This window comes from Gymnoscopelus microlampas (genome assembly GCF_963454915.1).
Source record: "Gymnoscopelus microlampas genome assembly, chromosome: 9".
NCBI lineage: Eukaryota > Metazoa > Chordata > Actinopteri > Myctophiformes > Myctophidae > Gymnoscopelus > Gymnoscopelus microlampas.
The window spans coordinates 36,494,967-36,520,906 of record NC_139946.1 but is presented as its reverse complement, the minus strand read 5'-3'; the positions used below and the strand labels follow the sequence as shown (position 1 = coordinate 36,520,906).

Genomic DNA, 25,940 nt, shown 5'->3' with positions numbered 1-25,940 from the left:
TGGTTACATTTGTACACAGAGTAGAATGTGACAACGGTCACTCGCACAATGTTTGAAATGAAGAATGCAGCTAATGTGTGGTGTTATATCTACAAAGATGGCATTAGACCTTATTACAGAAGAAATGTGATGCGTTCTGAATGGTAATGTTGCTACTCTAGGATCGTTAGTGTGTACTGTTTGTTATGAGGTCTAGATGTGTAGTATAAGCATTAATGCGTAACGATAAGGTGTGTCCATTATAGTTAACTTGGCACACACAAACAATCTGTGGTATAATTTGTAGTAGTGTGTTTCCCAGAGGTGGTAATACTCTCACTTCCCGGAAGTCTGACATTTTCTGTGAATGACGACTTAATATACAACATGTCAAGTTATTGTCTCCTGATATGTTTGGGATGACCAAATGTGATTGTTTAGCCATGTGATTAACCACATGAACCCTAACGCCCCGGTTCTGGGGTCATAATAGGCGAACATTTGACAAAAATAGGCAAACATCTGTCTTAATAGTAGTGATAACACCGGCTAGGACACTAACAAGGCTAATATTGGTGGTAATGTGATGTGCAGAGGTGAGGAGGAGACAAAGACTGTGTTAATGCTTCCCTGGTACATCTCTTGGCAGATTACCAGCTTCGGACAAACTAAAGGGCACACATGCGGCCAGACGAATGGATACTTTCTTTCTCTCTCGCTCTCTCCCTCTCTCTATCTCTCTCCCCCCCATTTCTCTCTGTCTATGCCTCTGTCTGTTTGCGGCTCCCTGGCAGCAAGGGACAGCAGAGGACAAGTGGAGGGGAAGACATCAAACTTTCTTCACTCTGTGCATGAGACAAAAGCAGACCATTTTTTTCAGCCCTTCCTGCAAGACAGATGCGTAACTGTTGCTGATCCCAGAACAAACGATTAATGCCATCACCTCCCGAGCTGGGGTTTTAACGCGTCCCTCTGGACTGCAGGAACATATTTTATTATGAACTTGGACTCTGGCTAGCCCGTCTGGATTTAACAGGCTCTCGTTTCCTATTCACAATTTGAATCTGTGCAAACTTAATGAGATGGTGCTGTGTGGGTACCATTTGAAGGATTTCAGAAAAGGCATTTTTAGACTTGCACTGCACGACAACAATTAAAAGTACTTCATGTTTTTGAGTTATGAGCCACTGTGTTTTTATTGTGGAACATATAAAGTCATAATTTGTGTTTTGTTCCAGTGTGATTGGTCTGTCTCAGTAATGTTTATTTCTCAACAGGACATGATAAAGTAGATGACTTTAGCTATTGAAAGCAGAGTAGGCAGTCGACTCCACGTACAGTAGTCATTTTCTTTCTTCAAGAGACATGGTTCTGGTCAGATTTCAGACCTAGGTTACATGTGGTGCGAGAGATGTGGCATTTGGCCGTGACAACCACCACAGTCTCTCTTTTGGCCAGAAGTGTGTGCCTGTAATATCCACGTTTTGTCCCAGTTGCTCACCCCTCTCCTGCTGCAGGCGAAAGTGTTCCCACTGTATTTCCATTACCGTAAAAATGTTTTCTTATGTATCATTACCTTTAGTGAGGCCAACATTATCCCCAGTGCATTGAAACCAACACCAGTGACAGCACAGCCAGATCAATGATTAATAAGGTGTAAGATTGTCAGAGCCGCCGGCTGTGTAACATAATATTGTCGACACGCTTGTGAGGCCTGTAACCTTGTCCTCGTTGCTTCCAATCAGCTTGCACATGGCAACTAGAAGGAATGGGAACTGTCTTGTCATCGTTTTAACCACTTTCAACTCTGTGTCCCAATTTTTTGGCATGTCAGTTATACAGTGTAGGTGAAAACCGCAAAAGATCTTCAAAGATAGGTAAAATAGCAGATCTAAAAGCTCACAACACTCCACAATGCAATGTGTTGTGAGCTTGTAGATCACCTATTTTTGCCCTGCGAAACATCGCAGAAGAAAGTATAAAATGGGGCTTAAGTGGTTAAGCGACGCATTGTGAGCCTGTAGATCAGCTATTTTCGGCAAACAGCTATGGTCTAGAGAGGAAAAAGAAAGGGGCCAAGTATTGACCCCTGGGGGACTCCGGTCAACAAAGAATAGTTTTAAGTGGTTAATTAAGTGCCATTTGTACTCCGTAAAGGGATGATACTAGTTATGCCCTTGTTGATAAACCAAACTATGTAGGACCAGAAGTTGGGGAAACGCCTGATGTTAGAATAACCTGATGGTAATTCGTTTTTCTGCACTATTCTTATTTTCCCGTGACCCCAATTCTGTCTGGTGTAATTTTCTGCCTCTCTTGTTCATGCTTTGTTGTATTTCATCATCAGTTCAACTACACGGCCAACAGCGTAGAATAGAGTTCTGGTTTTCTGCTTGAACATCTCAGATCAATTCACTGCGTCTCTGCTGTAACAACACAACCCTCGTTCCATTTGCAAACTTGTGTGTAAATGTATTTCAGATACTTGTACCAGTGGAATTCTGTTTATTTTTTGTTTTGTCTGTGTATTTTTTTTCATGTATTTATCAAACACTGTTTGTCAATGGGAAACAAAGGGATATATTTGGAAAATAAATAATTTTGTATCTTGTCTCTGGATGTAGTATAATTATGTTTTTTGTAACAGTCTGGGTTTTGTGTTCAAACCTGTGAGGGTGCTTTGATGCAGACAACTCAAGTCAAAAGGGTGTTTTCCACTGATTGCAGCATAAGGCTATTAAGTTGTGTTTGTGCTTATTTGGCTCCGACTCCCGTGAAGAGCTGACTGCACACCAGCTGTCCTTGTTACCATTCAAATTCTGTTGTGGCTGGTAAAATAATTTGAATAATTTGAATTGCCATCGTGCAGAATACGACAGGAAGAAATCACAGATCACTTTCTAAAAAGGTCTCTAACTTAAGCGCGATCTAGCAGGCTGTTGCAGGGTTGCTGTGCTACAGTTGAGGCTTGCTTGATATTCGTGGTGCGTGGGTGCTGCTGTCGCGCAACAATCTACAATTTCACAACGCCTCACTCGCACCACGTGGTGTGAGCTTGTAGATTGGCTATTTTCGGCGCACAACTAAGCATAAATCAAGCTTAAAGTTCATACAACAGTATGTCAGAGCCTCTTATGGCTGTGGTGGAAGACTGCATCTGATTAGACAGTTTGGCTCTGCCTCTCAGGACTGTCTGCAGTACATGTTTTCAGTCCACACGGTTATGTACATCTTACTCGGTGTCTTTCACAAATTGTCTCAGCCTGACATGACAAGCCTTGCATCCTCCTCACGTCACACACAACATCCCCCCCCCCCCCCCCCCCCTCTCTTTTTCTCACTCCCCGTCACCACGGTATCAAGCTCTCCAGTCCCTCTCCTCCTCGCTGTCATGCATAAACAAACACAACCTGCCATGGATTTACTGTAGGTCAGGGGACGGTCTTCTGTGAATGACGATTACACAGTACACTCTGTGTGTGTGTGTGTGTGTGAGCAGTGAAAGTGTTAATTTATCCATTTGTAATTGAGAGTTTACAAACGGAACCAAATGGGCACCTCCTGTAATTAACAGGGTTTTATGTGTGAAAGTGGGTGGGAGCTGTAAAAGTATTAAGAGCGTGAGCCATGTTGGGGTGTGTGTGTGTGTGTGTGTGTGTGTGTGAGAGTGCGAGCGGTGCAAGCCAATGCCAGCCCCTGCAGGCTGCCGCCTTGTGCATTGTCCCTCCACTCAGCTGTCCGTCATCACTCTAACAATGGCTGACTCTGTGACCTCCTTGTCTCACAGCAACAGGCTATGCATATGCACAGGCCGATAAGGAGGTGTGACTGTCACACACGCACGCGAGCACGCACACCCCTGTCTAACAATGCACGTCCTTTTTCTGAGTTTCTTGATAAAACTGCAAAGCTGTGATCAATGACTCATGGAGGCTTTGGGAAAGATTTGCATATATTCTTAGTGACTTTCATTTTGCCTTTCATTCAGTACAAAGTGTGCTACCTTACATTACATTTTTCTTTTTTTGTTTACTTGTGAGGCAACACAACTTTTATTATGAAATAAGCATTTGATATCAGTGGCAAATGTAGTGAAAGCGCTTAAAGTGAAGTGATGTTCTGACATTAAAATGGTTAAATTAGGCTTATCGTTGGACGCTTCACCTTTGAAAGGAAACTGTTTCTGTGTGATGCTCTGATTTTACATTCACTTCCTTTTTTCAGTTCAGTTTTTCAGTTCTCTCTCCCTTTCAGCTTTGTAGAGAATGATATCGAAACACTACACACCATACGTATATCTGAGCCAGAAATACATCTGATAACTCAAAAGACCTTGGCCTATATTTCACACCTCCAACAGCCCAGATTTATTACATTAAATTATAAACATGAAATTAATAAATCGGGGACCTCAATTATAATGTGCTTTCATCTTCAGCTTAGTCTTGAGATCATCAAAACCTTCACTTCTCACTATAAACATCATATACCATAATACCTATATTGTTATGGGCACCAGTGACTGTAAGCATATTCTTAGGCACCTCACATATTAAAAGGTAAGCTAAAAATCAAACCTAGGGTTCATAAATTTGCATTTGTTCAACCTCCATCTCTTCAACAATTAAATTTGATTTGACAAAACCTTTCTATGTATGAGACCCTTGGAATGAATTTCCACAAAGCAGCCTCGTTTTATTGAAAACTGTTCAATCTAAAGTCAGCAGTCAAAGAATTTGGCTGGGCAGTGCCTAAGGTCTGCTATAGTCATTCTATTTAGGTTTCATGTTGTCATTGTCATTTAATGTCTTACTATCACCCCTACAATATATCCACACACTACAGAGATGCTTTAGGGAATCAGGGCCATGTTTATGGGCATTTGAGTCAATACTGTGTTGTTGTGCAAACACAATCTATGCAGGCTCTCTGAAGTGCTATATCAATATTGCACCAATGATTCTTGTGTCATGGGTACAGGCAGGTGATGGTTCGATTGGCTATTCTCTGAGTCTCGTGAGGTTTGGAGAGGCAGGTCGTTGCAAACCCTGCAGTGCTGACAAAGAGTCATGTAGAAAAACAAATAATCAACCTATGAACTAGTCTAGAAAGGTTTTGTGTCACAGGCTCATAATATTACTACACAGTAAAATCCTGGATGTTGATTTAACTGGACGTGGAGGACGTGTTGCGCCAGGCGCAAAAAAATGGCATTAAATGGCATGGAGCCAGTTAAGACCATGCGCCATGACGCAAAGTCGTGCCGTTAATATAGGGCCCTGAGGATCTTACTGTGTAGGCTATCGGTTATTTTTGCAAATTATCAGCAACCTGCTACATTTTCATGTTTTCATTTGACAAGGTAAAAGAAGCACAGGTAGACTGTCAAAAATAAAAATACTAATTTTACACCCTTTAATTTGTTATTGTGTCTCTTTATAATCCATTCCAGCACTACCACATTAGCTTGAACCTAGATGAACGGTGCAGAAAGGAACAGAAAGGTTTCCATTGTGACAGGATTTATCATGTTAGAATGTTTGAGTTTAGATACAGCTTTCAGCCACTTCATTACATTCATAACTCACCACCATACCCAAATCCAAGCCCAATCCATGTATTGTGTCAGTAAGAAAGCCACACACATAACTGAAACATCCCTGGTTCAGTTCCCAACCGGGGATCTATGTCCTCTCTGCCCTCGCTTTCCTGTGTCTCTTGTCCTATCCACAGAAATCAATAAGATGCAATAAAAATAACCTTAAAAAAAAAAAAGATAACCCCATTTCTTCCCCAATTTCTCATTCTTTAATCTTATTACTTCCTGCTTTCCTCCCTCCCATAGCCAGCTTGTCTCACATCCCCATTGTCTGCCCACAGTTCTATCCATTATTGTGCAAATGTGATGTTCTGCCCACATTTGTTCTGTTATTGAAGACTGACATCTCCTCGCTGCACCTGTGCCATTTAAATTCCATCCATACCAAAGCACAAAAGCAGCATCTCTGCAAACATCTTTCTTGGCAGTTGAACGAAGAAGCTGGATCCAGTGAAATGTGTTTTCAATCTCTGTGCCCGTGGTCTCTGCTGGATCTCAAAACTTTTTTTTACGGTTGGCCCTGATGTTTGTGCATGAAATCTCCTCAAACTCCGGAGTGTCAAAATTGTCTGACATGGCCCCCTGGAACAAACATACTGTACAGTAACGTACTGTAGCTGTCAGGCTTTACATTCTCATATCAGGTTAGCCAGACTGGAGGTCGTCTCTCTGCGTGCCTGGTGATCCATGTGTCCAGAAACCGTGAAGATATTCACGATCCGGTCCATCAACCTCCGCCCCTGCCTCGTCCTCTCAAGCAGGAGCACGACAGCAGAGTACACCGCAGCCCCCAGCACCGCGGCCCCCCCTCCGGCCAGCAGCACCACCCCAGAGATGTACATGTCGTTCAGGGCTTGACCCGGCTTTGGCATGTGGTTGGCCAGGGCCAAACGCAGTAGAACGGTGCCACAAATCAGCAACGACAGCCCCGTGATCAAGACCACCAGAAGATCGGACAAGCCGCCACTTTTGAGCATGTCGATCCGTCGCCTGCTTCGAACGCAGTTCATGTCCTGTACGGCCGAGCTGAGAAGCTGTTTAAGCAGAACCCCCAGGGCCAGCAGGCAGAGCGCCGTGCCCACACCCAGTCGCCACTCGCTTGACACGCTGGTGGTGGTGGACAGGAGTCCCACGCCGCCCAGCCCGCAACCCAGGATCAGCAGCATGGCAACGCAGTAGCAGAGCAGAGACTTCCCAGGCTCTCGGAACCACCACAGCTCCACCTGCTCCTCCAGGATGCTGTGCTGGATTTGGGCCGGGTCGGCCGGGCCATGGAGGCCTCTGGGAGGGAAGTCCTCCAGTTCGGGCATCGTCCAGTCACTCCCAGCCTGTCGGACAAGGCTGCCACCACTACAGAGGAATGGATATCCACCGGAAAATCCGCTCCACCCCTTTAACAGGTCTTGGATTATGGGAGCCCCTCTCAGTGTACACAAGATGCTGGACCCCCCTACAGTAAGTGACTCAATACTGAGTAATGAAGCTGAAATACAAAAACAACATTTAGAAAGAGTCTCTAGTTTCTACGTGTATGGAGATCCTTGCTGCTTAATCTGGATCCCCGGCCCAAAAGTGAATCCAAATCCTCCAAATGAACCATCTGCAGAACTCTCAGGTCAATGTTGCAGAACGACATCAGTCACCTGGGGAGAGGAGAGATACAATAGATGCATTTACAGGAGGACAGAAAATCTTTCAGCCCTTTGTCCCGATCATTCATTAACTATCTGAACAAGGCAAAATCCTTCTCCATGGGGACATGGAAGAATATCTGATCTGTGTCTAGAGCGCTTGAAAATCTAAACTTGTGTAGTGTACATATAGGTGATTGTGGCAAGATCGTAAATGGTGATTTATACTTGATTGCACGCCTGTATCGTGCATCCAAGTATAAATCAGGCATTAGCGTGCAAGGGAGCAACTCTCTCACACACACACACACACACACACACACACACACACACACACACACACACACACACACACACACACACACACACACACACACACACACACACACACACACGTCACACACATGACCAGCACTATCTATTTTGTAGCTTCTCTGATCATCCAAACCTGCTTTGACTTTGTCTGGAAAACTTGCTATGCTGACTCCGGCAACCTTTCTATCTCTCATTATCGCTATGCTAATGAGTTCCCTCTACAGAGGCAACAGCATTAAAGTCACTGTCAGCCACAGAATAAACAATGCCCACGCAGGCACATGTGCACAAAAAAAAACAAGAAACACACACTTGCACACATGCACTTGTAAACTCTCAACGATCCCATCACCCTCAATGCTCCAGGCCATTGTGAGTTCCAGTTTTGTGCAACACACCAGTGGTGGAAGAAGTTCTCCTATTTTTGTTCTTTTTTTTCTTACAGTAGGCTACCAAAGTAAAAGTGATCCCTTTCTTTTTTGATATAGTCGATCTACAAGCTCACAACGTTCACAACAACCTGCCAAAGTTGTGACGCGTTGTGAGCTTGTAGATGGACTATTTTTGAATAGGCCTAGCCAAAGTATAAAGTAGGGCTTAAGTGGTTAATGAATGTTTTGCATTAATAATAAAAATATGCAGTAAGTAACTACAGTAGTAACTAAAGCTAATTGTAGTGGAGAAAAAGGTACTAATTTTGCCTCTGAGATGTAGTGGAGTAGTATCCAAGTACTACTTGGTTACTTTCCACCACTGCAACACACATACACCTTTACAGCAGTTTCTCTTTGATTCTGTACGCCCAGGTGGTCGTATACTCTGTCTATGCCGTACTGCTTTATAGTGTTCAATTAGGGTCAGGACTTATGGCAGTCAAACTGACTCCTTCCATTCCATTTCATTACACTCCTCCGTTCTCTTCTAGACTCTTCCATCCCATTCACTCTGTGGTAATGTGTTTTCATGGACTGCAGTTAGCACTGCATCAGTGAAAAGCCTGTGCTTCGCTCATGCCTGTATTTTTAAGTCTTAGCATATTTAAATGTCTTTTCTGTAGTTGTGGCCCTATACCACCTCTCCATCCACTCCTCTCAACACACACACACATACACACACACACACACACACACACACACACACACACACACACACACACACACACACACACACACACACACACACACACACACACACACACACACACACACACACACACACACACACACACACACACTCTCAGAGGCTCAAGGTTATGGCTGTTGACAGCTTGTCTTTAAAAAGCTGTCAGCGGCTTTATTGCTATCAAAATCGGCAGTGCACGAAGTAAGCCCACGCAGCCCGGGACAAGCTGACAGGAGTTACAGCTTGTCCTCACGGGCTGCGTTCCGCGCTAACACAAACACAGCACTGCAAATGCTTTACATTATACCTGAGTACAGCATAATTTTCATCCTGATTTCAGAAACATTCATTTAATCAGTTAGTTTTAATCAGCTATTATCAGCTCGACAATGTCTGGTAAAGACGGACTAATTCATGTTTTTATTTGTACTCATATGTTGCATCTTTTTGTCTTGTGTGTTTTTGTGAGAATGTGTGATTACAGTTTTTATTGTGTAACTGCTGCACAACCAATTACCGCTCTGGGGACTCTGAGGTTGTCAATTCAGCAAACACGTTAAATTACAGAGGAAAATGATCTTTCTCTATGGACAAATTTGTTTTTACCCCTTTACAAGTCGTTGCTGTCAGGCAGAAACCTTTTGTATGTCCATATTTAATCTTTTTGTGTTTTAAGACAGTGTTGTGCAAAAGTAGTGAAAATAGCCTTACCCCGACACAATTCCTAAGCCTTGCATTGCCACATGTTGTGAGATTGTAGATCTGCTAATTCCACTATTTTTGCAATATTTAATGTTTTTCTGCACAGTAATACAATGCTGAAAATAGGTTTGCCAGGCTTGTGATGAAATAATAAATACATTTGATCCATTGGAACACATGTAATTCTTTTCCATTTCCTGAAAAGTAACAGTTTTGGACATGACAAGGTTTATGCCTGACAGTGAGAGAGTTTACTAATCCACTTAATCCACTGTGTGGATTAGTAAACTCTGTGTGTTCACCTTTGCTAGACTTTGCTGTGCGGTAGCGTTCATGATGCCACCGAGAGAGACATAAGGTGCAAGCATAAGGTGTGAAATGAACAGTGAGGATATTACAGCGGACAATGAGGGGTGTTTATTAGCTACATGCTGTTCTGGAAGATTTTCATGTCCCGTATCCAACAATGTGTGTTCACACGCTAGGGCTGGGAAATATGACTTCAAATCAGCATCACGATTATTTCAAACTTTTGCCTCGATTGCGAGTAATGAACGATACAAAAATACAAAAATCGAATGGTGAAAATAGCAAATCTACAAGGTCACAACGGGTCACATGCACATCATGACACGTTGTGAGCTTGTAGATCGTCCATTTTTGTACGCCACTACTGTACAACGGAGTATAATACTGGTTAAGTGGTCATTCAGACTAATCAATTTAGTCAATCTATTCAAACTTGTTCATGTCAATTCATTTATATATAAATATGTATGTATGTATGTATGTATGTATGTATGTATGTATGTGTGTATATGTGTATGTATGTATATATTGATTGTTTGATTAACCTATATGAGCAAAATTAAGTCGGTTATTGGTTCTAAATGTCGGTTTCGATATATTGTCAGTTAATTGACCAGCCCTATCACACACACAAGCATGTGTGTGTGTCTGTGTGAAAATCAAAAATGTATGCAGGTGTATGTGTCTGTGCATGAGTGACATGAGACATGTTTGTTAAGGATGTGTGTGTGTATACATAAGCATGCCTGCTGTGGTGCGTATTAGAACATACACGCCTCATGACAGAACATGCTGTACATGAGACAGAGAGATATTTGTGTGTGTATATTACCCTAAGTGCATGTGTGCATGTTACTCAGCCACTAATTAATCCCAGCTGGTTTGCGCTTGGTGTGACAGGTAGCACCACAGAAATAGCACAGTAATTGCGAGGTGTGTGTGTGTGTGTGTGTGTGTGTGTGTGTGTGTGTGTGTGTGTGTGTGTGTGTGTGTGTGTGTGTGTGTGTGTGTGTGTGTGTGTGTGTGTGTGTGTGTGTGTGTGTGTGTGTGTGTGTGTGTGTGTGTGTGTGTGTGTGTGTGTGTGTGTGTGTGAGAGAGTGTGAGAGAGAGAGAGAGTTATTGAAGCACAATAGATGCGGGGAAGACAAAAACAATGCAGATGATACACTAGGGTTTCACCAACTAGTCGACTACAATAACCACTAGTTGACACTGTTGGCAGTAGTTGTTTCACTGTCATCATTGTACATTTTCTCTTTTTAAAATACAATTACAAAGAGAACATACATCTCTTGATGACAACTACGTTTTGTTTTTGTTTGTTATTTTGTTTAATATAATAACCATAGTTATTATTTTATTTTCATGTTCATAAACTGCTACTACTGTACATGTCACACTATTACATAGTGTCACATGTCTAATAGGCCTATACACTTTATACACCCTCCACTCCATTGTCTTGTGGAGACAACTTCAACACTTTACGGGGAGCGCAATGAACGTATTAAGTCTGATTTAGCCTCTAAAAGCTCACAACACGACGCATTGTGACCTGGCATATCAGCTATTTGCCACACCGTCCTACAATGGTGCATAATTTAAGCATTAGGGAGACAGAATATATTGTCACGCCATGGGGTTGAGAAAACTGAGGTAAAGATCATTAGATTATAAAAGATTATTACCATAGCATTTCTGCTTCATTACACAGAACAAAGTGGAGCAGGACGGCAATGATGGAGATGGAGATAAAGAGAGAGGATGACGTGAAAAATGTCACGAGCCAAACTAGAAATGTCTGCATTGTGATTAAATACAGTCCCTCCATGGTCCAGATCAACCTTTTGAGGCAAATGGAGATGAGCATTGATGCTTTCAATAAGAATCAGTGTTTAATAGTTGGAACTTGGAAACAGCTCAAATGGATAAGAGGTGGATAACAGTCCTCATCAAAACTGTCTTAAATGGTTACCAGGTACACAGTAAAATCCTCAGTGCCAATGTAACTCTTGAGAGTGTACAAATGTAACCAAAATTGTACATTATCAGTTCCAAATGGATAAAGTCTAGGTGTTGCAAGTTATATTTTGAGTTGAGTTTGAGTAACAATCATTGCAATAGAGTGTTTGTTCACGGGGTCTCTCCATCTCTTCAAATCAGGATACAGATAAACAAGTGAAATTGGAAGTGATGAAACAAAAGAAATGAGCAGACAAAATTGCTTTTGTGTGGATCTGTATCCCAAACTAAAAACGTATTTTCTGTTTATTAAAGAGCTAGAGAGAGAAGTAAATACACTATAACTATACTACTCAACTCTTTTTTGAGTTTTTCAAAGTAGGGCGGGCATTTCTCTCTTACTTCGAACAAGAATGTGTTCCTAAAATGTAGAAGTAGGTCTCCTTGTCCCCCCCCATGCGTACCTACATTATAAATGTTTTTGTATGTTTTGTTTTCCATTTGTATATTATGTCTGTGGTTAATTTCTTTTTGTTTCGTGTGTTTCAATGATGTCTCACGTGTTGTCTCCCTGAGTGCCAGGATTGCCAGAATTATTTCAGAATTGATTCTGAAAAGTGCCAGAACAAAAAGTGCTTAGGAAGCGAGATGCAGCCTTTTTCAGTTCTAAGTTAAACAAGGAGTGGATGGAGCTGCACATCTTCAGATGATGATATCTTGGGTTCTGAACATGTTTTTTTTACTATTTTTTCAAAAACACGTCAAACACGTTAATGGCACCCAGCGCCATAGCGGTAAACACATGTGAAACACGTTAATGGCACTCAGTGAGTTAACATGTCTGTGAAGAAAACATAAATAAAAAGATTGAAAAATAATAATAATACAGAGCTAGAGAGATGTGGAGACCACTGTTATTGACCAAACACTGTATAAAAAACGTACTATAGGAATATAGAGCTTTAACCTTTTAACAAAATTACACCACCTTTAACAATGAGGATTATACTGTGGTATTACTGCCTTTGAAATAATGGAATTCTCCCTCTCACCTGTCTAAAGCTCATCTATATTTTGGGCTGAATGATAGAGGCTGTGCCTCTCTCATCACTTCAGTGACCTCTTACCTCCGTCATACCAGCTCTGTTATATTGGCCTCATAAATGCCTTAATAAGGCTGGTTCTCTCTGCACTGCTCTCCAATAAACGGGCATGACCATGGGCCAAAATCGGTATTACTGTAATAGGTTAAAACAACAAAAGAAAATGCATCATCTCGATCTCAGGATCCACATGGGAACAGCATGACTCCAATGTAGATCTCAGACTTCATTTGGCCAGCCTGTGACATCTATGACATACCGTCAAATTTTAGACTCCGATTTCAGCCCAATCAGAGCCCCGTCGACTTCCATTTAAAAAAAAAAATATATACTAATATCTCAAAAACGATAAAACATACATATGTGTAAGAACATTGTGACGGTACGTCTGTGGGCTACTGGCAGTGTGCACAAGAAATTGAACGCAGATCAGTCCATTGATTTGCAAGATTAGCTTCGGACAGAACAGACACACACACGTACAGACCGACCCTCTTATAGACCGCTAGACTCCTGCAGTACAGTTAAGTTTTAAAACGTAACTAGACTTGGTTCTACAAACATGCATTCATCATGTGGTTTCTCCCCAAAAACAAGTGCAGCTTTTGGCTTCTGAACCTCAACCACACCCCTCTCTGCGCAAAATATGTACTTGCAATGGTGTCTGGCTGTACCAGTTAGAATGTAATGTCCTAATGAGTTTGCTTGTATTTTCCCATAGCATTGAATTGTTTCTTAAGAGCTCTCCACCGACCACTACCTGCAGCATGGATACCATTTTCCTCAGTCAACTTTCAAGAGGTCATCAATGATAAGATAGAGATTAAACTCTGTCTCTTCTGATTATTTGCATTAAGTAGGGGTGCTGGGGGGGCTGCAGCATCCCCTGAAAATAATGTATGAAAAAAAAAAAAAAAAAATATATATATATATATATATATATATATATATATATATATATATATATTAAAAACATTTTTGCATAATGTCCCTGTTGTTGTTGGTCGTTATTTTGGCGGGATTTAGTGCAATATGTGTTCTGGAACCGAATGCAAATTTCGCACGCTAAGCACACGCGCGTACATGCATGCGCATACAGTACCCTTAACCTAAAACGTCTTCCCACGGCTATGATTATTTGAGATAATTCAGTTATCACTGCAATATAGGGAAATCATTACACTCTTTTGTTTCTTATTTGGGGGTGGTGATGTGTTTACTGCCACAACATATACGGTATATTCACTCAAAACATAGAATAGATCTCATACACATCACTTTAAATCCCAGGATTCATATTCTGAGGGAAAACCTTCGCTGAAAATAGCCAATCGACAAGCTCACAACGCATTGTGCTTGTCGATTGCCTATTTTGGAACGTAACGCGTAATTTATGCTCCATCGTACGACGATGTTGTGCACCGGGAATAGCCCTGCTTTTTTTGGCGCGCACCACGTCATACGATGATGTATAGATCAGGCTTAACGCATGAAAGAAGCAGCAAGGGTCTGTAATGAAAGATGCTGATAGAAAGCAGCTCAAAGCAGCAATAAAACACAGTGCTGATGGACCATGTCACAATTCATTTGACAAAGATTATATCCAAAGAAGATCCTGGATAGGGTTCTTTTAAAGTGACAAGAATGATAAGTATGTCCAGGAAAGCCCCATTGAAAAACCACAATGAGTGGAGCGGGCTGACGCTTGTGGTCCAAAACTTGTCGGTTATGCTAATGATCTGTGAGTGATGATGACAAATCCCAGAGATAATCAGAAACTTTGCAATCTATTTCTATCCACCATCATTAGTGCTTTGTCTCACACATTCACGTTATCATTCTCTCTCTCACTCTCTCTCTCTTTCTCTCTCAGCCCACAAGGTCAACAAAGAAGGAAAAAAAAATCTTTGGAAGAAAAAAGAAAAAACACTCAATACTCCAATTACCTGGGATGCTGTGGGACTCGGTATTCCCCCTTCTGTTGTGTCGGCCCACTGTATTCACTTTACTTGCCATTAGTGTCTCATTTTATTGTTTATGCGTGGTTCTTTTAAAATTGGTTGTCCAGCATTATATACTAACAAGAACGCAACATGGAGTAGGTTCATGCAGTACAATAATATCCGGGGATATTGGATGAGCTGTAAAAATGTGCTTCAGCCTGAAAAGGCACAGAGGTACGGTACCCAGTTGCAGAAAATGGGCAAGACGTTCAGTCACATGGGAGAAACCGCCTCTCCACTGACACGAAATGGAAGTTTGACCTCCGAGCCAACACAAGTTCTCTCAATCAGCAGAGGAGTGATTTAGTCCTTTAGAGATTATTTTCAGAGGACCGAGCCTCGCTGTGGGGTCAACATTGCAGTTTAGATAGATGAGACGGAGGCACACTCGAGCCTGCCTGAATTATGTGGTGAGGTGAAAATGTCTTAAACAGAAGTGTGCACATCCAATCATGTTTGCTCAGCGAAAAACTAAACTAAAACATGAAAGAAAGTGGGGTGGGTGGGGGGGATTTCTGTGCTTTCTGTAATATGGTTCCTCACGTTACAACGTTTTAACCACAATATCACTGTCAGGCATTTGTTGCCAAAGTTGCAGCTTTTAATAATTCATTCAGACCAGAGGGGGCATCCAAGCCAGAGGGGAAAAGAGAGAGACAGTTAAGCCTCATGGGACACTTTCTCTGGCTCTCAACAAAACCTCTGCACCATCCTCGATTGTCCATGAGGCATACAGGTAGACCTTTAGCCCTTCTTGGACACACCACTTTCATCCATTTCTAATGGTCTTTGTGCATTTGTGCCTCACTGCAATTATAATGGATGTCTGATGCAATTTGGTGTAGATGTCTGATGCAGTTTACGTTTATTAGTGTGTCTCATAAATACATTCTGAGAGGCACCGAACGAGATATCTCGCATAAATATGGGAAGCAAAGTACAACAGGCGCCAAATTAATCAGCTATGACTGGTCCTGCAACTGAGTTGCCTGTTGTGTGTGTGTGTGTGTGTGTGTGTGTGTGGGTGTGGGTGAGTGTGTGTTTGTTTATTTGGGGGCCATGGGAGGGGATGGAGGGGAGTTAATGGAACATTGGATGATGTGTTGCCGTGGCGACAAGGCAATACTCTCCTCCCTCCTCTTCCTGTCTCCCCCCGGTCAGGCGTTGTTTCTCTTGGCGTCCCCCCGGGCGAGGAGAGGGGTCAGGGTTGGCTCCATCTGTCTATGTGATGGGCATCCGTGCCAAGCGCCACGGGGGCTGGAGAGAGAGGAAAGAATCCTAGCGCAGTGAGGGAGGCAGTGGATGTTTCAGAGATGGCATCTGGAGCCAGGGCTGAAGGAGAGGAAGGGTGCTGTGGGAGAAAGCTGCTTCTGAGGCAACGGAATGGGGATGGGCCTCCAACAAGCTCATGAAAGGCTTGTTGCTGAGGGTGGGGGGGGGGGGGTGATGGTGGGTAAGAGCGATCGGGTTTTCTTGAAGTACAGACTTCGCCTGGGACAGACGGCTGGGGCTGGAATTCAGTGCTGTTGTTGCACTTGGAGATGCAGTTCAGAATGTGGGAAGGATGGTGCGTCTGAATGGCTCTTTATGCAGGCAGACTGCGTCCCTCTTTTCTGTACTGTCAGAGAGTCCAGAGAGCCTCGCTGTCCAGAAACTGAAAGGGGACAATGGGCCAAGTCAGTGTCAGTGTCAGTGTCCCCACTCTGCTTCCACAGGAACCTGAGACAGACAGACAGACAGACAGACAGACAGACAGCATTAAGAAAGAGGGAGGAGGAAGAGACAGTAATTGCTTTATATAAACTTTACATGGAACTAGTATTATCCTCTCCTCTCCTCCATGAGTCACCTTGCCAGTGGTTTCTTTAGTCATTCCCTGCCCATTGAATTACAACTTGCACCTCTTGACCGATGATCCCATTAGCCCATTCAAGTCCCTCTGCAAAATAGTCATCTTAGAAAGTAAAGTATGACTATTTCTAGTCATAAAGCCCGATTTTTGGGGAGAATCAAAGCCACATTTACGTCAATTAATCATAATTCATATGGTGGCTATTTTGCTCTTACTTCATAGTGTACTCATGGAGGGCATGAAGTAAGAGCATCATGGCCACCTTGTGAATTATAGTCAACAGACAGGAATAAGCTTTCGGTTTTCCTTGCAAAATAATGACTTCCTTGCTGTGTTTGATTTTAAAAGTGGTGAAGTTAATAAAAAAGGTTGGTGAAGCTTAAACAGCTAAAGTCCTTACATTTCTTTCTGTCTTTATTACTCTCTTCTCATCTCCCAGGTGGTTTAATTCTCTGCTTTCAGAGCAAACTCATTTCTCAGCTTATGGCACAGCTTAGCCCAACCAGCAACACCAGCCAGGACCCAACCCCTGACACCTCACACGCACACACGCACGCGCGCGCGCGCACACACACACACACACACACACACACACACACACACACACACACACACACACACACACACACACACACACACACACACACACACACACACACACACACACACACACACACACACACACACACACACACACACACACACACACACACACACACACACACATATTCTCTATCTCTCTCTATCTGTTTTCCCATTCCCATCCTTATCTCTCTGGCCTTCCACACCTTTCTTTTGTTCTCCCTCGCTTCTTTGCCTCCTCCTCTGCCTTGCCACCAGTACTTCTTATCTTTCCAACTCCTTATCTTCCACTTGTCTGCTGTCTGCTTTGGTGTTGTGATGTTGAGCATTCAGAGAGAGAGAGAGAGAGAGAGAGAGAGAGAGAGAGAGAGAGAGAGAGAGAGAGAGAGAGAGAGAGAGAGAGAGAGAGAGAGAGAGAGAGAGAGAGAGAGAGAGAGAGAGAGAGAGAGAGAGAGAGAGAGAGAGAGAGAGAGAGAGAGAGAGAGAGAGAGAAAATGCACTCGCTCCTTCTGGCCACAGAACCCTCTGCAGGTCTCACCCCAGAAGCCCCTACACCCCAACAAACATGCACACACCTCTCTAGTACCTGTGTGTCTAGCATTGTTTACAGGATCAGTCAGGCCATAGTGACGTCACTGCCCTTGCAGGCTGTGACAGGTCGTATCCATTGCCCATCCATATAAAAAAAAACACTATTCAACTCTGCCAAGTTCAGGACAATCCATCATCATTCTACGTTTTAAAACCTCCAAAATAAACCCTCTTTTAGAGCTGTAGATATTCCAAACACCACTTAGAAACGCATAGAAGAAAAGCTTTTCATCACATCATTACCGATGTAATAGGGTATTGTATTTCCCTCCTTTACACAGAATTTCATTCTCTTAGTGGTGTATGGATGCTGATTATCTAGCCAATCCCAGTTCAGCCCAGTTCAGCCTCATTAGCCACTCTCATGCAGAAGGGGCCACATGAAGCCTGCCAAGACTTAGCAATTCAAAATGTTAACTCACAAATACAAGGTATTAATTTCTGCCAAATAGTCTCAGTTAACAAACAAGATGCAGAAAAAGTATCAAATTTCTGGGGAGGAGACCAACTGAGTGATATGCATAATGAGTGAGCGCTGTGCTAAAGCCCTTGGTCCCCGCTGTGGAAAAGTGATTATTGATGCAGGGGGAAAAAACTTCTGGCCAGCCAGTTGCCTTTCTCTGCTGAGCACAGCTGCAATATTAAAACGCAAATCAAATCACCAATTAACATGCGCATCCCCTTCTGCCTCACTCCTGCTGACGATGGGAAAGTATCTCACCTTTACTTTTCTCTGTCTTTTCTTTTCTACTTTTCACCCCTTGTTAGTTCAGAGATGGGATATTCAAATGTGTAAAACTGCCTGGCTGGCTAATGACCGGCTGTGTATAGCTGGTTTATTGACTGGCAGGTTGTGTGGCGGACTGGCTTGTTAACTTATTGACCATTCACACTGTGGCATCTTACATCATGGACTAAATATCCCACAGCCCCTCTCATGTGTTGCAGATTTAGACATGAATAGAGTGCTACAGTTTGTAGACATGAAACCCAGAAGTTAGTTCTTAATGGGTTCACTCGCCAGATTTCCAATGTTTGTTTTCCCATGGGGGTTTTAACCCGTAGGGGTTAACATAAGCCTATGGTTAGGGTGTGGAAGTGTGTGTGTCTGTGGGTGTGGGTGTGTGGGGGGAGTAACCATCTTTTCTTGGGATTTAGTAGTGGAAAGAATATAGGAATTAAATGAGGAGGTGGTACTGTATGAGTCAAAAAGGGGGAAACAGGTGGGTTTATAAGTGTGTATAAGTCATAAAGGATTAATAATTTATACTAATTATTGATTGTTATTATGTTTACTGTTATTATTTATGGCATTGTTTATTCTTCTTCTTCTTATTGATTATGAAAATATGTAATAGATTGCAGAAATTCTTCTTTACCTGCATCCCAAGAATATGAGTAAAATTATATAAATAAAATACGAATAAAATGTCTTAAAAACAAAACAACAGAAGCCAAATAGCACTACAATATAAATAATATTAGTATATACCCATGCATTTCAAACTTAATTGTGTCAATTGTGGTTGAATGAAATACATGAATATCGTGAGCCCTTGGATGTTGCAGAGTTTATTTTCTTAGAGACACTTAAGTCTGTTATTTATTGGATTGGGGTGGGGGTGATGGAGGAGGCATGTCAACAGATATTTTTCACCTTAAGGCTGGGCGATATGGCCAAAATGAATGAAATATCATGAGATTTTGATTATATTTTGATGCTATTTAACATGATATCAGTATCGATATTCTGACAATAAAATATTTACACAATGAGATGTTTGATAAATAATCATCGGTAATAGCTATACTAATTGATTAAAGTCAAATAATAGAACAGCTAGAACAGTCAGATAAGTTCAGAAAATGACATCGCTTTACTGTAAGGCGACCTTTAAAACCAGGAAAAGACAAACATTTATGCCATATCATATTACAATATCCAATATCCCAGACGATACTGTCTATAGTTTCATATCATAATAATGATATCATTTTGATATATTGCCCCACCCTCATTTTAGCTATTGATATTTCTAAATTAAATACATTTTCCTTAGTCTCCTCTCCATAACATAAATCATGCAATCCTAAACTCCAATACATTATTGAATTTTAGCCCAAGGTGACAGACAACAGACACCATGCTACTGTAGCGTTACACCTCATAAACAGACCTAGAGACAAGCCTTTCTTTTGTTAAAAACAGTAAAATGTCAAAATGCATCATCAGTAAGGACAGGAAAAGGGTATACCTTGGGAAAGAACAGCCAATGGCTGCCCTCGACAACACTCCACAGAGTCATGACTCTGGTTATGTGCTGACTGGGAAACAAAATGCCCCTCAGGGATATTTAAGATTCTACTCTGTTCTCCACTCTACTCCAGGTGTCTGGGATCCATGTCACACACATGCATGCACGCACGCACGCACGCACGCATGCACACTCGCACCCACATATGCATACATGCATGCACAGTGGACACGCACACACACACACACACACACACACACACACACACACACACACACACACACACACACACACACACACACACACTCTCTCACTCTCTTCTCAGGTAGTGGTACACCTAAACAGAGCTCTTCTATATAGCCGTACAGCATTCTTTTACTTTGCTGGTATACATCCACTGACCCTAACACTGACTCAGATCTTTCTCCTCTACACTATGTGCCTTGCTCTGGGTTGGTGCGTAGCTTTTTATTTATAGCAACACAGATCAAGGATGATAGTGTTTATACCGTAGCTTTTTGTGTTAATGGCCTATCTGAGAGATTATTTTGTGGCATTCCTGCTTTATTAGGTAGTATAAAGTGGAGGATAATGGGAGAGACTGTAGTGTTATGGGACAACACGCACCAAGGTTATGAACGAGACTCAAACCCACAATGTTGTCAGTCTCGTAGTGGTCAACTCTATTCTGTATAGATCCATCAGACAACCTCTGTTATATGACTCATTTGACTTTCTGCCCTTTATCCCATTTATCTGATCTACTTTAACACATACACAAGTCACCCACCGGGAGCAATAAAGAGTTACAGTATATATCTAGCCTATATATTGATCTGTTACAATGCCAATGACTTGAACAGAACATCAACATGACTTCCTGTACAGCTCCATTGTAATTGTGTTGCACAATATGTTTTATGGATTTTCCACGACACATGAACATAATACAACACAATGACCTTTGTATGTATGCCATAGCCTTATGAATTGATGAGCCAATAGTGTATATGGGCTTCCAGTATTGAGTGTGTAGTAACTGAGGGCCACATGCCGGTGCAAAGGTTAGGGTGTGATACAATGTCAACATGTTTCACTTCCTGGCTTTGAAAGGAACAAAAACAGGCAATTCATTGTTATGGGGGAAAGCCTATTACAAACTATTCCTTCTATTAGGCGAATGTTAAAGGACTCATTTCCTAGATAGAATCATTTAAGTTGACTGAAAACCTTAACTGTGCACATAGAACAATAAAGAATTGTAAATCATTTTGTAATATCAGACCATAGCAGAAACATTTAAAATATGATAGATAAATTAAGCCGGATTTTCCTATAAATAGTCTTAAAGTAAAGTCAATTGGCAACTCCAGTAGTCAGAGCCTTATCATTGTAACATATTGGGTGACTCACAGCAGAGGGTTGCTGCTCTTGTTCAAATAAATAATACATAGAGAAAAGAAAAAAAACTGTAGAAAGAAAGGCCCATTCATGCTCTTTTTTTTTTTTATTAAAAAGAAGCAAGCAAGAAGCCAAGCAAGCTCGGTCTATACAGGGTCAATAAACACCATGCAGAGCCTACTGACTAGCCCAAAGTCAGCTGTCAATATTAGGAAACTGGAGAAAAAGAGAAGCAAGATGTTCTTTTTCTGTAGCCTACGATGTGGCCCATGTTAACCCAGCAGCCCTATATACATTTTGGCCATTTGAAAATAGCAGATCTACAAGCTCTTTTACTACAATGCGTAGCGATGCTACGCATTGTGAGCTTGTAGATCTGCAATTTTCAAAAGATTTTGTATACATTTTGTGAAATGGGACATTCTGCACAATGAGTAGCCTACTTTAACTTTTGGTACTTTAAGTAGGCTATATTTCGATGCCAGTTAAATTATGCCAGAGATGATTTCGCACTATATCTGCTCCCCTGATACAAAACAAAAAGTGCCATACCTGAACAATCTGGTATAAATAGTCTATAAAGTTGGTTTTGGAAACTATTCTAGTCTCTATACGTCTACATCACTGAAAAGAAGTAGCCTACGCTTCATCACTTACCTGTGCGCGTATAGATGCTGCTGGTCCGCTCACTGTACCGCACTGTTACTGGTGTGTGTGTGTGGTGTGTGTGTGTGTGTGTTCATTCAGTGTGAGAGCTTTATTCTGCTGCCAGGACCACCTTGATTTATAAATCCTTTTCTTGCCGATGAACGCGGAGGAAACAGAAACGCACGGACGGACGGACTCGTCTCGATAGCCATCGCATGATGAAAGTGTCCGACTGGACTGGTTGAAGGCAGACGCGATCGAAGCTCCAGCCTCTCCCCCTCACTCACACGCACACACGGTTGGATGGACTTTCCCCGTTTAATGCAGGTGTGGCCACGCCGGCGGTTAGACGCCGATGGGAGGGAGGGGACAGAACCATGGTCCACACAATGAGAAACAACACCGATGGATGGGATCATCTTAGCTGTAGAATACAACTCTCGTAGACGTATTTATGATTCTGACGTTTTCAATCTACAAGAGTTGTAGGGTTCACCCCCCATGGACACAGGGACTTTCAGCACTATACCCCGTAGACACTCGAAACATGTACAAATTGAAAATAAAGGTGCTTACTCCCATGCTCCAAATGTTAACTCTCGCTACGGGGTAGTAGTTTAATGTAATAATCCATATCTTTCAATAAAGAAGTGTTTTAATGCCGTCTGTGGCCGATTCTGTCGGAAGTTCCCAGTGGGTGGTAGTGACGCGCCCATCTGGTGTAACCCGGAATTACACTCAATGTAAACAGGAAGTAAACGAGGGTGAAAAAATGGCGTTCGGCCATAGACGGCATTAAAACACTTCTTTGTTGAAAGATATGGATTATTAAATTAAACTACTACCCCGTAGCGAGAGTTAACATTTGGGGTATGGGGGTAAGCACCTTTATTTAACATTTTTACATGTTTGGAGTGTCTACGGTGTATAGTGCTGAAAGTCCCTTTGTCCATGGGGGGTGAACCCTACAACTCTCGTAGATTGAAAACGTCAGAATCAAAAATACGTCTACGAGAGTTGTATTCTACAGCTAGGATCATCTTGTTGTCAAAACAACATAAAATGACACATTTGTTCTAACTGATTATGACATGCATAGATTAATTAATTCCATTTTTACAACAACCGTATGGCAGTGGTGGAAAGTAACTAGCACGTTTACTCAAGTCCTGTTTACAATTTTGAGGTATACAGGCTACTTTACTTGAGTATTTCCAATTTTCAGTACTTTTACAATACCCCACTACATCTCAGAGGCAAATATTGTACTTTTACTCCACTACAATTATTTGAAAACTTATAGTTACTAGTTACTTTATATATTTGGATTATTATCACAAACACACATTAACCACTTCATCCCTATACATTTCGGCCATTTGAAAATAGCAGATCGCCACGCTTTGTGAGCTTGGAGATCTGCTATTTTCAAAATATTTCTATACATTTTAACTTGTGAAATGGGACATTCTGCATAATGAGTACTTTTACTTTTGGTACTATAAATATATTTTAATGCCGATACTTTTGTACTTTTATTCAAGTAAATTTTGAATTCCGAACTTTTTCTTGTAACAGAGTATGTCTACATTGCAGTACTGTATTACTTTTACTTAAGTAAGAAATGTGAGTACTTTTTTTCACCACTGACCAGCATGATCCCCATGAGAAACTAACTAACAAATTAACTGGATTATGACATGCAGTGCTTGCATAGATTAATTAATTCCATTCTTACCAGTGGTGGAAAAAGTACTCATATTTCTTACTTAAATAAACGAAAAGTGGAAAAGTACAATATTTGTCTTTGAGATAGTGAGATATAGTGGAGTAAAAGTAAAAGTATAATAATTGGAAATACTCCAGTAAAGTAAAAAAAAAAACTCAAAATTGTACTTAAGTACAGTACTACAGAGTAAATGTACTCATAGTTACTTTACACCACTGCAGCTGGATTATGACATGCAGTGCTTGCATAGATTAATTCATTCAATTTTTTACAACAACCATGGCTAGCCTACACATTCAGACGCACGCACGCATGCACGCACATGCACAATTTGTGCAGCTGAACTATGTAAGTTATTTCATTGGCACTTTCAGTGTGTGAGAACACACACTAACAGCCCTCACGGTGAATTGTTTCTCATAATGAATAGAGGGCTGTGGCATAACACATCGATCATTGCTTCTCTGACACAATGGCTTTTATCGATTTGATTTGGTCCCCAATAGCTTTCCTTTCCCCCCTGGTAAATAATAAGTAGGCTAATAAAAATGTCTATTGTATCCCGAGAACAATGGGGGAAATACTGTCACCTTTTTAGACTGTTCAAGTGTAGCCTATTGTTGGATGTAACTTTAGGTCTACAGTTAAATCCTACGAATTTGGACCGAATTTGAATGTGTGTGTGTGTGTGTGTGTGTGTGTTTGTGTGTATGTGCGTGCATGCGCGCGCACAATTGTGTATGTTTGCCTATGCTTGTAGCTATGTAATCTCTCAAGAACAGATTCTGCTCAGCAGAGGGCGCTGTTTTTCCTTTTTTATTTGGCGATGGGTTCCAAGATTGGTTGCGACCGTAGGTCGCACTTACTACAGAAAGCTGCTCCAGGTGTCCGTCCGTCACTCCGTCACTCCGTCACACACGTCACACTTTTGCCCTGCTCATATCTCCGCACCCATTGCCCCGATCCATGCCACATTTTGCACACACACTCCTTACCTGCCAAACTACACCCTCCAAGGACTGCCTCGGGGACCCCCAAGTGTAAAAAATGAGCACATGTGGACAAATTACCAAATGACCACCCCAACGGGGCTGCTCACGGGGCATTCCCGGGGACCACCCACTCCTGGTGCTCCAGAACGGATGCAAAAGTGGTGGCGCCCCCAGTGGAGGACCCCCTGCCACTGCAGCTCACATAAAATGCCGTAACTCGGGGGCTTGCCCCCCACAAACAATCCCTCTTTTCCCCTATAAACACACTCTCTCTCCCACACCACACACACACACACCAACAGCTCTAGGAACCAATCGCCGTTACAGCCCTCTTCTGTATACATGTGACCTACGGTCGCTTATCTCCCGATTAGGGAGTCTTACTGGTAGCTATGTACCATGTATGTACATGTATGTAGGCCAATTTCTGGGTTCCACTGTACAGTCTGTGGGGGCGTGAAAATTCACCGGGGGGACTCTAAATGTCCTCTTGGCCCCCCTCTGCGTGTGGACACCACTTGTTCGCCCATCAGTCCCACGGATGATTTTTATTTCCTTTTTTTGTATTTAGGGTCCTTTTCTGCAGTTCAAGCATAATTCCACAGGGTTGCAGGCTATTTTCCAAAACTATTGGAAGTGGACATGTGTACACAGGGTTTCCAAAGGGGTCCATGGCTGGTTCCCAAAGTGTGGTTCGGGGACACTATAGCCTAGACATGTTCATGTAAAACTATTGGCCGTGGACACAAACTTGTGTAGAACTATTGCCCGTGTACACAGTGGTTGATCTCAAGTTCAAAGGGGCTACAGGGCTGACCAAAGCCTAGCACAGCACAATAGCTCCTATTAGAGTCTAGTATGGCTTAGAACATTCTAGTGTAGCCTATTCAAGCTGGACCCAGCCCTTTATAGCCTAGTACAGTCATCTAACTACCCCCATACCCTAGGCTATTCTCCCACTGGGCTGGACTTGGTTGTGCTGGAATGTGCTGGGCTGTGCTGGGCTCTGGTGGGCTGTAATGGGCTCTGTTAGGTTGTACGGTGCAGTACTATACTATAGCCTAGAAATGTTCATGTAAAACTATTGCCGGTGGACACAAACCCATGTAAAACTATTGCCCGTGGACACAATGGTTAATCTCAAGTGCAAAGGGGCTACAGGGCT

At 42.2% G+C, this 25,940-nt stretch overlaps 2 protein-coding genes across 2 annotated transcripts in view; one reads left to right on the top strand and one right to left on the bottom strand.

The window, feature by feature from the left end:
• ap1m3 (adaptor related protein complex 1 subunit mu 3) overlaps positions 1 to 2,590 on the top strand; it is a 45,138-nt gene extending 42,548 nt beyond the window's left edge. Inside the window, exon 12 of the mRNA XM_084067503.1 lies at positions 629 to 2,590. Coding sequence (XP_083923629.1) covers positions 629 to 651 — 23 coding nt within the window. The 3' untranslated portion in view covers positions 652 to 2,590. The remainder of the gene's footprint in view (positions 1 to 628) is intronic.
• A 2,804-nt stretch (positions 2,591 to 5,394) lies between these two features.
• tmem125a (transmembrane protein 125a) lies at positions 5,395 to 22,358 on the bottom strand. Its single transcript, XM_084066451.1, has 3 exons — positions 22,064 to 22,358; positions 14,669 to 16,444; positions 5,395 to 7,221 (listed from the first exon to the last, which is right to left on the bottom strand). Exon 3 carries the CDS (start codon positions 6,886 to 6,888, stop codon positions 6,214 to 6,216), a length of 675 nt encoding a protein of 224 aa, XP_083922577.1. The 5' UTR covers positions 6,889 to 7,221; positions 14,669 to 16,444; positions 22,064 to 22,358; the 3' UTR covers positions 5,395 to 6,213.
• Positions 22,359 to 25,940: the final 3,582 nt, after the last annotated feature.